Source organism: Xiphophorus hellerii, chromosome 12 (assembly GCF_003331165.1).
Source record: "Xiphophorus hellerii strain 12219 chromosome 12, Xiphophorus_hellerii-4.1, whole genome shotgun sequence".
In the NCBI taxonomy this organism is placed as follows: domain Eukaryota; kingdom Metazoa; phylum Chordata; class Actinopteri; order Cyprinodontiformes; family Poeciliidae; genus Xiphophorus; species Xiphophorus hellerii.
The window spans coordinates 4,771,163-4,785,887 of record NC_045683.1 but is presented as its reverse complement, the minus strand read 5'-3'; the positions used below and the strand labels follow the sequence as shown (position 1 = coordinate 4,785,887).

General features: G+C 41.5%; 1 protein-coding gene across 1 annotated transcript; it reads right to left on the bottom strand.

The window, feature by feature from the left end:
- Positions 1-1,556: 1,556 nt before the first annotated feature.
- adra2b (adrenoceptor alpha 2B) lies at positions 1,557-6,898 on the bottom strand. The gene is made up of 2 exons (XM_032578653.1): positions 5,974-6,898; positions 1,557-5,794 (listed from the first exon to the last, which is right to left on the bottom strand). The coding sequence occupies exon 2, from the start codon at positions 5,777-5,779 to the stop codon at positions 4,208-4,210; it is 1,572 nt and encodes a 523-aa protein (XP_032434544.1). The 5' UTR covers positions 5,780-5,794; positions 5,974-6,898; the 3' UTR covers positions 1,557-4,207.
- Positions 6,899-14,725: the final 7,827 nt, after the last annotated feature.

The window sequence follows — 14,725 nt, the reverse complement described above, 5'->3', positions numbered from 1 at the left end:
TTGTGTGAGAATCTCCTGTGGTCTGAACAGATCTGAGCTGAACTTTATGCTGTGATTTCAAAAGATAACTTTGACACAAGAACAACTTTTCACATCTAAAAAGAAAACCATATTCTAAGTGAAACACGGTAGTCATGCTTTTGTAGAAGGGGATTAAAACATGAACACTTTCAAATGCGGAATCAGTATTTACCCAAAATCTTCAGTTGTTTGCTAAGCAGCTGAAAATTAAAAAAGTTCAACATCATGTTGAGTCCAAGCATACTTCCAACATCAATGTAGCTATTCCCTAATGAGATTAAAATTCAACCCTCCCTTATTTGAATATGTGTTGTCACCCAAAGAGGGTTGTGGAAAAGAGATGCTTTTACCCACAATCTGATTGTTTAGAAAGGTAGAGTAGGCAGATATTACCAAATGAAGATGTGAGAGGCTGATTTACTCCTACTAAAGAAGTCTGAAAACGAAAACTAAAGGTGCTTTGACAAGGAATTAAAGCATGTGCACATTTATTTACTTTCACAGTTTTGCTTTTAAGTTGAATTGAATAAAATCTCACTAAAGGTGGAACAGGAGGGGTGTGAACTTTTAACTTTTAATTATGCATTTTCACTGCCAGTGCAGGCGTCTCCCTCCTCACTGTTGAGGGTCGGCTGTGCGGACCAGTCCTGCTTTGTATTCAGTCTCAGGTCAGTGAATCAGGGGCACAGGGATGCTGTGTTTCAATGAATATACAACACGGTAAACATGAAACTGACTGCTCTCAATTCTTGGCCTTGATAAGTTATCTGTTCACCTCCTAGTGCAGCTTAAATCAAAGCTCTGCTATGAATATGGAAATGAAACTACAGGGAGATAAAGGAGGGCAGATTTTGAAGGTGCATCCTCTATGACTAGTGCATGCATGTGTGAGTGTGTGAGAGAGAGATGGAAAACCAGGACAGAGCAGCTTGAACTTGGATCTGTGAAATCTCCAAACTGCCCGTCAGCATAAATCAATCATAATTCACTGAAGACCTCCTGACCTCAAATCTAACAAGCTGTCACAACAAGGGAGAGTGTGTGGGGGCTGCTTTGCTGCACGTCTCATGACTTGAATACAGCTGGTGCAGAATGACATATTAAGCATGAGGGTGTGTGTGTGTGGGTGTGTGTGTGTGGGTGTGTGGGTGTGTGTGCGGGGGTGTGTGTGTGTGTGTGTGTTCATACACAGCCTAATTCCTCCTAGACTTCCTCTGTGTTTGTTGGCAGTAGGCAGCCTACATCTCATGTCCCACTGTGATAGGAGATTTCCCAGTGACATCTTGAACAGCCATCAGCCCACAATGTTATGGACTATTTCCTGAAGTTGTGTTGCCATTGAGGGCTTTTTTACGACAGCTGGAAATTGCTTTGAATTGCACTCGGCTTCGCCGCGTATGCAGGAGAAGCACCTCATATTTGTGAGCATATTCCAAAATGTCCTCCTGGAAATTACAATGTTGTCTCCCCCCTCCTATTTTTCCATGATGCTTCATTACATAAAAATGTATGAAATAAAAGGACTGGAGAATGACTCATGCTTTTTCAAGTTGCTTTATTTTCGAACTGGGAGGGTGTGTGTTGGGGGGGGCATGACAGATGGGAGAGAAAGTAGATTGTAAAGCTTAGACTGAAAATTTGGTCTAAACGCAGTTGAGGAAGAGACAAAGCAGGGAGCTTCAGAAGGATGGCAATCAACTGCATCTGTGACCTTTTAAGTCATGAATTCTGACTTTTTTAAATAAACAAAGTAGGACTCTTGTCACAGGAGACTTTATTTGGTGAGTTTTGAACATCTTTGCAACTCAAAATTATAAAAAACCAACATGAACATGACCTTTGTGGCTATTTTTTTTAGTCATTTCATGGAACGGAAGCAGCATTTTTTGTAAAGGAAACCAGGGAACTGTTAAACAAGTGCACAAAGCTCCCGCTCACATCGGTTTGATTAAATCATATTTAAACCTCCCAGCAGTTCCATGTGACATGGATCGTGGTCTTAACGTCCTACAAACCGTTGACATTTTTATGCTCGATTACTGTTCCAAGGAAAGTTTGACGAGGGCAGAGGTTTTCCTGCTGCAGAGTTTTAAGCTTGGTAAAAATTTCCCCCTGCTGAATGTGCTTGTAACTCCGATGAACAATTTCACGTCACTACGACTAGATGAAACGATGGCAAATTTTGCATTTTTGGATTCTGCACAAAATCCTCAAGAGTTCTTGTTGTTTTGAGTTCAAATAAACTGCACTCTCACCAAGCACTAACTTTGATGGCAAAAAGAAACTTTCTCTCTCGTCAAGGAACTTAAACATTTGTACAGCGTTCTCATTCTTTGTTCAGTTGGCTTCATTCTCTGCATAAAGGCGTAGTATAATTACAAATAAATAGGTTACAGACAGAAAATGCAAGGCAAATAAATCTTCAATCTGTGCGTTCCATCATATACACCAAAACAAAAAAGAAGAAATAATACTAGGTAAATACGTCACAGAGCCAGATGTCACTGAGTCAGGCTGGTGTTCTGTAAGGCTCTTTGGTCCCTGCAGGGTGCTCACTAGAAAGCCATGCACTCAGTTCACATAAAGAGAAACACTGACTTTCAGTTTGGTAAGACTGTCTCAATGTAGAGGTCTCTTTATTGACAGCAATATGTTGCCTGAACCTGCAAATCTGGTCTCTGCTCTGTTCAATATTACAGTAGATCTGCAGCATCGCAGCCAGACGAGGCACTGACTGTTTCTACAGACGGAGAAAAGAACAATAAAGTTGTCCCACATGCAGAAACACACACATACACATTCACACAGGTCAGCAGGATTAGGAAATTGGTGTGTCACTGCTGACAGCCCTTGTCCCATAGAGTTAATAATAAGCCTGTTGTGGCGTTCACAGTTAGACACATCTTCCTCTCTTGTTTTCATCACTGTCAATACCTCTGCCATCCATCCGTCCTCTCTTGCCTCCCTGCAGCAGAGAGGTTTTGCTGCGGGTGACGCTGTGTCCCAGGTGCTGCTGAAGAGCCATTCAGACACATTGTTCACCATGACCCCTGTAGGTGTAATTAAGGGGAACAACATGCACCCATAATTGCATTGTTCATCCACCTTTTACAATCGCTCTAAGTGTCTACCTGGTAAATACTAGCAGTTTTATTTTTCTGAAAATAATGCTTGGAGTTTAAATAGTATTCTATTTTTTTTCAGTCTTCAACAAATGCAGCTCACATTAATGAGCTCTGAAGGAGGATCAAAGCAGTTTTGATGGTAACATAGATGTCCAGTTAGTTGGAAGAGGTCCTCGTGGTCCAGTCATTTCAAAGTGACAGTCCAGTTAAACACAGGAAACAACATGTCATAAGGCCCACACTTCAATAATCTACACACGAGTTCAAAAATGACCCACATCTCCTTTAAGTTCTTAAAAAAAAAGAAGAAAAAAGTAGGAGCCATTTTTGGGACTCCTGCAAAAGCCAGGAGCAAAGGTGACTTTCCACATGAAAACTCTATAAGTTGAGTTTGAAAGGGCGCTCTTGTTTGTGAAATCACATCTGAGATCGTTTGAAACCTTCTCTTGTTGTTGCTCTTTAAAATCAAGGAACACATGTTTGCCCTGCAGCGGGACGAATTAAGACTGCAGACGTAAGAAATCACCGCTAACCTTGTGTCCTCCTTGTGCTCTGTGCTGATAAATAAAAGGCCCCCAGGCGCACAGGAATCTAAGGCCACTTGCCTTTCTATAGCCGGTACTTACAAAACATTGTATGTACATATTATAAAAGTCTTTATTCACAATGAAAACTTGGTTCTCAGGACGTTTCCTGCAACATGTAGCTCTTCGTGTACAGTTCTGCAGCGATGTGTCCTTGAGTCGATATAATCTGGAGATAAAACGCTGCATTCGGGATCTTATCAGCAGTCCTGAAACGCCAAGCAGTCTTATGCCTTTTCATGTCCCATTTTCAACTCATCCCCAGCTTCAATTCATGATTAAACACAGTTCAATTTGTCTGTTTGCACACTGTGGTTGAAAAAGTGTCCTTCAGTTCTAAATTTTACACTGAAATCTCCACATTTTAACATATTTTAAAACAGCCCTTTGAGTGTTTGGTAAAATGGAAATGATTGTTCTGCTTTGCCTCAGAAGAAGCTCTTTCTGTGTGCACGTTTTGTGCAGCACATTTACATCCTAAAAGAAAGTACCCTTGGTGGTTCTGCACAGAATCTTTTTAAAAGCCTTTCTGAAGTCTTTGTTGAAGATGGTGTATATGACTGGATTGAGGGAAGAGTTGCAGTAGCCAATCCAGAAGAAGAACTTAAAGAGTGGGTCGGGGATGACGCAGGTCTCCGGGCATACTGCCTGCAGAGAGTAGGAGAAGAAGAAGGGGAACCAGCACACCACAAAGACACCGATGACCACGGCCAGGACGAAGGTGAATCGTTTCTCCCGGTTGACCATTGCTTTACGTCTTGCAGCCCCCGGATTGCTCTCTGTTTTTGACTTCCTTCCTGGCACCAGGCGAGCGCCCTTCGAAGTGGCAATCATGTCACGGTAGCGCTTGACTGAGGCTGGGGAGTGGATGCCCCCCCCAGCAGGTGACCCCGGCATGCTGGCGCTCCCCCGGCCCCCTCCCTGGCTGTGCTCTGCGTCACTCTCTGTGCTCGAGCTGTCGCCATTGTTATTGTCGGCCTTTTTCCCTCTCAGCTTTTTGCCCTTCTTCACCTCCTCCTTGGTTTTGGGTGCAGGCTGAGGCGCAGGGTTGGACAAGGGGGCCGAGGTGACAGGGGGAGTTGTGACCGGAGAGACGGCTGGAGACTGGGCAGGGGGCTGCAGGAGGTTATTAGTGGTTGGATTCTGGGGACTCTGTGAGTCTCCTGGGGATGGGGAAGGGGTGACAGCAAGGGTAGGGGGTCTCGCATTTGAAGTTTTGCTTACTGAAGGGGGAGTGCTCTCTTCATCATCCTTTCCGTTGGCTTGTATGTGTCGTGCAGGCTGACTTGGAGTTGCACAGGCGACCCCGTCCTTCCTGGGCTCCCCAGGAGGGCAGCGCGTTCTCTGTTTGGCTATTTGGTAGATTCTCACATACACCAGGATCATGATGAGGCAGGGGGCGAAGAAGGAGCCTATGGTGGAGTACAAGATGTACCAGCGCTCATCATTCAGCTGGCACTGAGGTCCTCTCTCACTCGCCTCATCACTAACCTCACTCTTGTTGAGTGAGAGCAGAGGAGGGAATGAGATGATGGAAGAGATCAGCCACACCACCACGATGGCGCCTTTGATGCGTCTGGGAGTCCGTTGGCGCCCGTAAGTTACCCGGGAGATGGACAGGTAGCGGTCCAATGAGATGGCGCACAGGTGCACGATGGAGGAGGTGCAGAACAGAACGTCTAGCGCCAGGTAGATCTCACACCACAGAGATTTAAAGTACCAGTAGCCGAGCAGTTCGTTGGCCAGCGAGAAGGGAATAATCAGCGTGGCCACTAAGATGTCCGCAGCAGCCAGAGACACCAGGAACAGGTTCTGCGGACCTCGTAGAGACCTGCTGGTCAGCACGGCGATGATGACCATGATGTTTCCGACGATGGTGAAGACGACCATCAGCGTTATGGCAGTGGCGAAGGCCGCCGTGGCTTCGGGGGAGTAAGGGGCGAGGGATCGGACACTCTGGTTGCAGGGCGCGGAGCCTCCGGAGCCGCTCACACTGCTGTTCCAGCCGGTCAGCAGCATGGAGCAGCCGCCCTCCACCGCTGAAGCCATGCCTAGATTATTTCTCTAAATCAGAACAAAAATATGCACGTAGAACACCGTGATTACTCACAGAGCGTCTACTTAACGAATGTATAAAAGTGCAAGAAACTGTGCAATTGTGCGCCGTTTCTTCTTGCAGTCCAATGCGCATTTAAAACAAGACATCAGTCATCCATTTATAATGAATTAAAAGTCATATTTACCTCACTTCTGTTAGTTCTCTTTCAGCGCCGTCAAATGATTGATTCTTTGCCTCCTCCTTAACATTTTCTCTAAGTCCATTTTAGGCACAAAAACCAGTCCAAGTCAATGCGTCAGAGCGCAGACAGCGGATTCTGATCAGTTCTTGGAACTAATTTCCTCAAAAAAGATTAAAAGTATTTTTTTTTCTGATGTGGTGCATCTGCCCTTTCGGAGTTATGAAACTACAGAAAAACTACTGACACTTCTGCTCCGCTCAATTTGTCTTTGATGATTAAGTTGTGTCCCAATTACGAGGAAATTCAATTAAAATATGTATAATTCAGTTTTGTTAATTGGATCAGGGTAAATTTGGACACTTTTGCAGACCGTGCGTCCTCGTCTGGAGACGCGCACGTATCAAATAAATAATAAGAAAGAGAAAAAAAGTGACATTTTCACGATGGCTCAATAATAAAAGCTATTTATTCTTAACTTCAAAGGACAGGCTGCGTCAGTCCCAGTGTTTCCCGTCGGTCGAGCAAAAAGGGGGGATGGAGGGGAGAAAAAGAGGAAAAGTAAACATTCGGCTCTCCAACCTGGCGCACGGAGCCAGATGTGCTCCTGAAGCGTTTCCTCACATTATGAAACGATCCCGTCTTTTCGGACTAAGCTCTGTGGACCTCAGGAGTTGCTTTTTTTGGTCCTCGGTGCGACAGAAGTTCGGGAAGAACCCTTGAATCAGCCGCTCCACTGGCGCACATCACCCGACTTCCTCGCCGAGGCGCAGCAGCATCTTCTCTTGCGAGCAGGACCTTCCAACGAAATCTAATAAGTGGGGGTGCCTCCCATCCGCCTCTTGCGCCTCTTTCAGACCCGGTGATGTCACTGTGGAGCGTCATGGGATCCTTGCTCTCTTCATCGCTGCAAAACCCCCCTCACTCTCACAGCTTAAGACATAAACTCAAGCCAACGCAGTTAGATGGGACATGGCTTGTTTCCCCTGGATACTGAGGCGACCAGATGAGGGCTAATGCAGCCCGCATCAGAGGAAATATTAGCTGGATTTCAGAAGTTGGCACGCTTCATCACTCTCTTTCTGCTTAAGCATTTTTAAATATCCACCAAAGGATTTTAAAAAGACTACACAAATACAAACCATAGCAGGCGGCGTCACTAAGAAGAGCATACATTGGTTTTAAAAATAAATCTAATTTTATTTCGCACAGAGAGGTTTACAAATGATGTCTGTTACTTTTGATCATTTTGATTATTTGATCACAGCTAAATAAAATCCTAATAATGTCATTGAATTTGAACATTACCTGCAGTAAAAACTGTCTTAAAAGAGAAATTATATGTTATGATGACCAAGATAATCACGCCACTCTCCACTGAGGTGTAATCTAGAAAAGATCAAGAGCGTTTTGTCCACGCATTTCAATAAGAAGTTGAGTGGAGGAAAAAAAGTGTGGCACACAGAGGAGCACAAGTAGAAGTCTTTAAGAATTGTGACGCTAACGACATTCAAAAGTTTGAAAGAAATTCACAAGGCAGTTTCTAGGATTTCGATATGTCACTTCACAGAGTAGTCCTCCCCCACTCAACTAGCCAGAGCAATTAGCAAACATCTGGTGGAACTGTGTGTCTGCTCACCTCCTTATACCAGCTACTTCTGAGTGAAATGCTGATAAAAACGTTGTTAAAGGGTTAATAGAGCAGTGATGCTGTGATGGTTTCCTGAAGGTGGCGTTTCAACAACAGCAGGAGTTTCTAAAAGAGACAGAGGCCTAATTTCAAGGCATTAAATTACAAAGTCAAAATTCTTTTAAGTCATATTTGATATCCACAGCATTTTTATAACAATTGAAAGTAACATAGTTACTTGTTTGTGTTATAAAATGGCAAAATGTGTCTGGAAAACACATAATGCTGCCCTTTAAAACAGTGAAATAATTATTTAGTGTAGCCCTACAGGCTGTAAATCAAATAGTTATGGATCATCAGCCAACCATGGGCTATATTTTCTCACAGTGTGTCCACTCACCAGTGAGTAGCCAAGCAAACAAACAACATAAGACACATTTGCGGCACAGTTGACATAAATTTGTCGCCCTACGCCACCCCATTAAAGGATGTCCACCTCGTGGTGAGTCCCATTGTGGATGTACAGCAAAGCAGCAGAAATAAATAAATGCATATGAGAATATTTGGATGGGGAGTCTGGGAAATGTGAAGGAGTGGCCGCTCTTCTGAGGGCTTGGTCAGAAACTTTTTAAATTTGAAAGTTGTGTTTATGAGTCTAATTATTCAGTTAGATTATAATGCACATAATGATTGGATCGACACAGACTGATGTCTCACTGTAAAAAACATAATGAGATTTCCTTAATAAAGTGAAATCATGACAAGTTCTGAAGTTCACCTAAAAATAAACGTGTTCAGTTTGGAGACCGGAGCCTCCCTGAGTGCTGCAGCGCTAATGCATTAACTGTATAAGTGGTCCTTATGGACTGGGAATTCAGCGCAGAATATTATGAGGTTTCAGATCTCAGTTATGAAACATCGTTTTGCGAAGAACGGGGGTTATTTCAACAAGAAGATAAGTAAATTATAACTTTCTCCCCTCTTCAGCAGCTTCCACTCCCCTGCCTGAAAACGCACCGTGTTACCCTGCACCTCTGCTGATGGTGCAAGGCGCAGGGCAGCGGTAACAGCCGCTCTCTGCGATAATGCATCCGCATCATCACTGGATTTCCGTTTAAATTGATCTGCATTAAGAATCTGTCTGCGCTTTCATTCTCCCACGAGAGAAAACAACCATGACACCTCTCCTGTGATTGGCTGGCCACTTGAGATCGAGCGTCCGATTGTTCAATTATCTTGTGAAACTTGCGTCACGCTGGAAGCTTTACTGGGCCATAAAACTAAACAGGAGCAGCAGGGAGGGGGCTCCTGTTACTGCTGCAAACTCGGATGCAAAACGAACAATATTCCAACATGCACTCTAAACTTAAATTGAACTTAAATGGGTTAATGTTACTGGGACAGAAATTGGGTGATTTAAACCAAATGGGTCAAAGTTGTGACCCAGTTTGTTAAGGAAGGAGCTTCTACAGTATCCAGAGAAATGCATTTTGAACCACTGAACAAACTCCCATTGCCTTTTGTACCCAGGATGGCACCTCAAATTTCCTTACCCACTGTGAAAAAGAACATTTGTAAAGTATTTAACATTAATTATTATTTTGTAGAATAGTCACAAAGCAATTTATTTTGTGAAAGTCTAGCAAATTACACCATTTCAGAAAGTGACAAAGGCTTCTAAGTTTTTGAGAAGCATAAAACAGAATCTGGAAACAGTAAAAAAAGCAACAAAATGAATTAGGTTACTTAGAAACTTTGGGCCCTGAGCTACTGCTTTGACATGTTCTTATAAGAGTTTGGTTAAGGCTGCGGCAGTAAGGTCAATTACAGCTTGGGCTTTTAAAATCAAATCAGTTTATTGCAATTTCATTGTTTACTAATAACATTCAACAAAAGAAGGAAGCATTTCTTATGAAAAGATAAAGAGAAAACAGAAACACAAATACACAAAAACACAACACAGAGAAGATATAAACAAGAGTAATAATTTCTCAGTGAAATTTGAATGTTTTCTCAAGGTTACTGTACAGTCTCTTATTTCTATTAGCGTTTCTATTTTATGCTGAAGTTGGGAATCAGGAGAGAAAGAATGTTTTTCACAAACAAAAATATCAAATTAGTTGATATTTCTTGACACTGATTGGTTGTCTGAAAAATTCTAATGAATGTCATTACTGTGTTTTTATTACTCATAAATTTAATGTCTCTCCTTAGTAATGTACCTGCATGAAACTCCTGAAATTCTGCTTTGTTTTGAGGTTTGCTAACCCAGCTGAGATTCCTCTCCATTTGCTCATGGACGTCCCGCTCCACTGCGTGATGAAGCAGGCATAAAACTGACTTCTGCTTAAATTTATCTGCATTAAGAATCAGCGCTTTCTTTCTCCCACGAGAAAAACAACCATGACATATTTATTTGAACTTCTCCTGTGATTGGCTGGCCATTTAAGATCTAGCGTCCGATTGTCTTCTCATTAAATTTTCATCAACATATTACCCATAATCTAGATTATGGGTCATTCTGTTTAACCCACTCTTTGGTAGCTTCACCGGTAGACATAAATAACTTCGACCAATTCATTTGAGAGAAAAGCCTAACTAATAATCAAACCCTGTTGAATAAATCAACCCAGTGTGTGAGCAAAGTAACCCTGTTCTTAAAACAGCGGTTTTTGGAGTGTACATTAACCTGTCACGCACACACACACACAAATACACGCGCAGTCTTATGAATGGTGTGTGAGTGGGAGGTTGTGCTTGCTTGTTTTTGTTGTGCATACCCCTCCCACCCCCCCACTCTCCACACACACACACACACGCACGCACCCCCACACACACGTATCTCAGCTTTAATGAGAGAGAAGCTCTGCAAGCCACCCATGGAATTACAATTGGACGGCCCGCTTACTGATTGCGTGACCTGAAGCAGCAGCCAATAATGCTCGTACATTTTTTCCTGCTCCTGCTACACATTCTAAATATAAAGGGACGGAGAATAAAGCTTTTAGCGAGAGAGAGCGCACTCCAATCAAGTGCGTCTGTTTTTGTAGGTGAACTGTGCTTAGTAACACGCTGGAAATGCATTCTGGGGTTAAGGGGTGTGTCACCGATGCCAAGGTTGCAACTCATAGCGTTCAGTGTGCGGTATACACACTGCCTCTGAAGTGCTTGTTGTGTAAGACCATGTGCACACACTCTCACGTACAGTATGCCGCACACAAATACTCACGAGCCTGGAGGTAATTCTGCTGTCATGGATCAAGCACACCGGATCAACAGTTCTTGCTTGACATCCAGGTCTGGAAAAGATTGAGTTCCCTCCGGGGATTGGAGCTGCTCTCTTCAGGAAAACTTGCTGAACTTTTTCCATTGTTGAAATCTGTTCAAAATGATCAAAAACGTCAGGGAAAAAGTCTATAAATGTTGTGTTTGAACTTCCATCTCTGCAGGTTTACTCACGGCAGGACTCTGCTGGGAGTTTATGTGCATGTCAGGTTCAGGTCAACATCAGTCAGAGGGCACTTCCTGCCTTTTTGATTTGAAAGTTCAGATTCTTTTTTTAACTTCTGGACCTTGTTTCTATTGAGCTTCTACTTTTAGTGCAAATTTGATTTCTGGGAGTCAAGAGACTATATTTCGAGTGACTTAAAGAGGTTTACTGTGAATTATAGTGCTGTACATATCCTGGGCATTTTATCTTTATTTTTGTCACAAGTAAATATTTTCAAATCTCCTGACAAATTTTAATGTCGAACAAAGATAACATCAGCAAACAAAATGACTGTTTTCAAATATGTGTTGTCGACTCCCATCATCATTGCAGGGTCTCGTCAAGATGGCGCCCACCTTCAGTAGCCACAAGGTGAGGTCAGGACCTTCCTGCTCCCATCTGCTCCAACATGCAGTCCATTTTCAAATCAGAATTTATTTTACAAAGACAAATATTCTATTCAAACCATACCGGCAATGACTGCAATCAAACATTTGGGGGTAAGAAGCAGTGAGTTTGTTATATGACATCAACATCGACTTCAGAAAATTATTCTAATCATATTAATGATTTTTTTTTACCATGAACAGACCACATATGGTGATGCCACAGTATCCCAGTCGTACTTAAGTCCAGATTTTGATCTTATATACAATTTGAAATCTTCTTTGAGTCTAACCGGGTCACCAACGGCTGGTCAGATGACCTCCTTCAGGATTTCCCGGTAGAGACCTGAATTCATGGGTCCATAAGTCGTTCAGGTTCTGAAGCATCATAACACCACCACCATGTTTTAGCCTTTTTTTCTGAAAAACATTAGCCTGAATTTTTTAACAGGCTAAACATTTTCCAAAAACAACATCTTGTTCCTTTGCTATGTAGAATATTTTTCCAAAACGTCATGGCAGTAAATATGTAAATATGAGATGAACATTTTTCTATGTTTTTCACCTTGTTGCTCCCCCATGGCTGCCATTTTTACCCAGTCTCTTACTTATTCAATCATGAACTCTGACCTTTACTGAGGCAAGTGAGACCTGCTTTGTGACCTCCAGGATGTGTTTGTAAAGCGCTCTTTTAGTAGTCTTGGTAACCTGACCACTCCTGCAAGATTTCACCACTGTGTAATGTTTTCTCTGTGAATAATGCTACAGTTTGATGGAGTCCCAGAGTTCATGACTTTCTAATGTTTTCTAATTGATCTGTTCATAAATTTCTTTATATGAAGGCATGGCGTGTTGCTTTTTGAGGTATAAAGAGGAAGGTTTGGTTCATTTTCCTCGTAATCACAATTTAAAAAATAAATTTTGTATTTACTCTGGTTATTTTTGTCTGATGTTAACATTTGTTGGATGATTGAAAACATTTAAGAGTGATAATATAACAAAAGCATAATTAATGTATAAGAGGGTGAATACTTTTCACAATAGCAAGGATTGCAAACATTGAATGCAAAGAATGTTTATTCGGCTAGTTTTTCTGGTAATTTTCCAGCAATTTCAGAGGAAAACTCAGTGCGTGGAATTAAATAAGAAATCATGGTTTAGTATTTCTAGCTTCTAGTGGCCTTATTTTTAATATGAGTTCTGAAAGCATGCAAAGAATTAATTTTACTGCTGTCAAATGGTCAAAGAGTAATTTCCCAAACTGCATTTGTAATGAGAGACCTGCTGTACCAGCAGGCCTCTGCAAATAAATGCACATTGTTATTCTGCAGCCTCTTCTATCACAGATGCATGTTCATCACCTGGTATTCCTCATACAAGTGACATGAACCGTCCTCATCTGTGAACAGCAAACCCAGCAAAACTCCACGTCCAAAAGGAAGAGGGATCTCTGTGCTAATCCCTAATCTGACACACTCACCCATTTGTAAATACGTTACAGAGACATACAGACGCAAACACACACGTATAAGCCATCAGTAGGTATTGCCGCAGCTTAATATAATATGATTAGAGCTGACAGTAGTTTAATCCAGGCCCAGAGTGTGACTAATAGTTTGAGTCTGTTTTCATTAGGGAGGCTGATTGATAAAGGATGAACTGAATATGACAAATTTAATGAGAGGCATTTGAACAGAGAGATGGTGGAATAGTTTTACTTCCAAGCACGACTATTTAAACCCACAGAAGGACAATAACACCAACTCTTTGTTAATAAAAAAAATGCACTGGGAAGCACCGCAGATAAAGATTGTGTGTGATTGAGATCATTCTGGGTTAAATCGATCAGAAAAAGGCAGAATAAACAGCATGCTGGCGTCATCTGCTGGACGCTCAGAAATCACCTCATTTCCTGGTTGTTTTAAAAGCTGTCACTAGAGAGCACTGTGCTGCTGCAAACTAACATTTTTTGACTTATTCTTTTCTCAGGTAGTCTGCATTTCCCTCTGGAGTAGCCTACAGATCACACCAGAGTAAAAATAACAACATGACGTGGGGACTAAAGTCAAATTTCCTGTTTCTGCACAGAATCCTGGCCAATAGAGTTGACTCTGATTCTGATCCATAGTTATAAATCAAAAATCTGTCTTCAAACACTGGTAAATGTATAAAATGTGAACAATGACAGTGATAAAAGCCCTCTCAGTGAGGGGAGATGGATTAATGCAGGGCCGGATTAACAAGGGCCCCTGGGCTGAACCCAGTTATGGTGCCCGATCCACTAACGAAAAAATATTTTACTGATGCAAATTACAGTTCACTAATGAGTGATTCTATGCATCAGAAGGTATGAGCTGGTGCATGGCAGGTTTAATTTGTCCCCTGGTCAGTGGCTCCAAAATATTTACTATAATTTCATGATTTTCTAATACTTCAGTATTGTTTATGGTCATAGAAATCGCAAAGTGTTTATAAAACTGATGTCGGCCTACAAGTTTTGTACAAGGTGCAATGTCTGCAAAACATACATTCATTAAAAAATTAAAAAATAAAATAAAGTTGATGCCCTCGTTCTAAAGTTTGACCCAGAATGCATGACAGCAAACTGCATCACATGATTGTTTAAGTGACGATTATTGTTTACTTGCCCTGTGTGGAGCAAACTTCCTTATGTACACAACTACTACTTCCTATTACTACAGTAATGAATGACCTTAAACAGATTCTTTTGTCCGATTGACCCATATTTAGTAGTGAACTTTTAACTCCCTGTAAATAAATAACGTTGCACATTATATCTGCTTCATCTCCACTTAGGACACTATTTTAAAATCAAATAATCTAATTTATAATGTTTCAACATTCAGACAGAAACACAAACAATTTGAAAACGTGTTGTTTTGCTTGACTCAACATGACTCTGTAAATTTTATTCATTAAATGTTATAAACTTGAATGAATTTGTTATTTTTTTAAAAGGTCAGGGAGGATGTTCCACAAGCGAGGCACAGCAGATTTATTTTTACGTGTTTTTTTTTTAAGATAATCTCTCTTAGACAGAGCTAAAATAATCAACATACTGTAAAATGTGCAACTAAAATATTAACATCATGCAATTACAGATGGCAAAACATGTTAATGCAGCTTTTATTGTGGCATGAACATAAATTGAAACATTTTGACAAATCCAAGCTTCCCTTTGATAACAAAATGCTATAATAATATAGAATAGCTACTGCCACATTTATCATA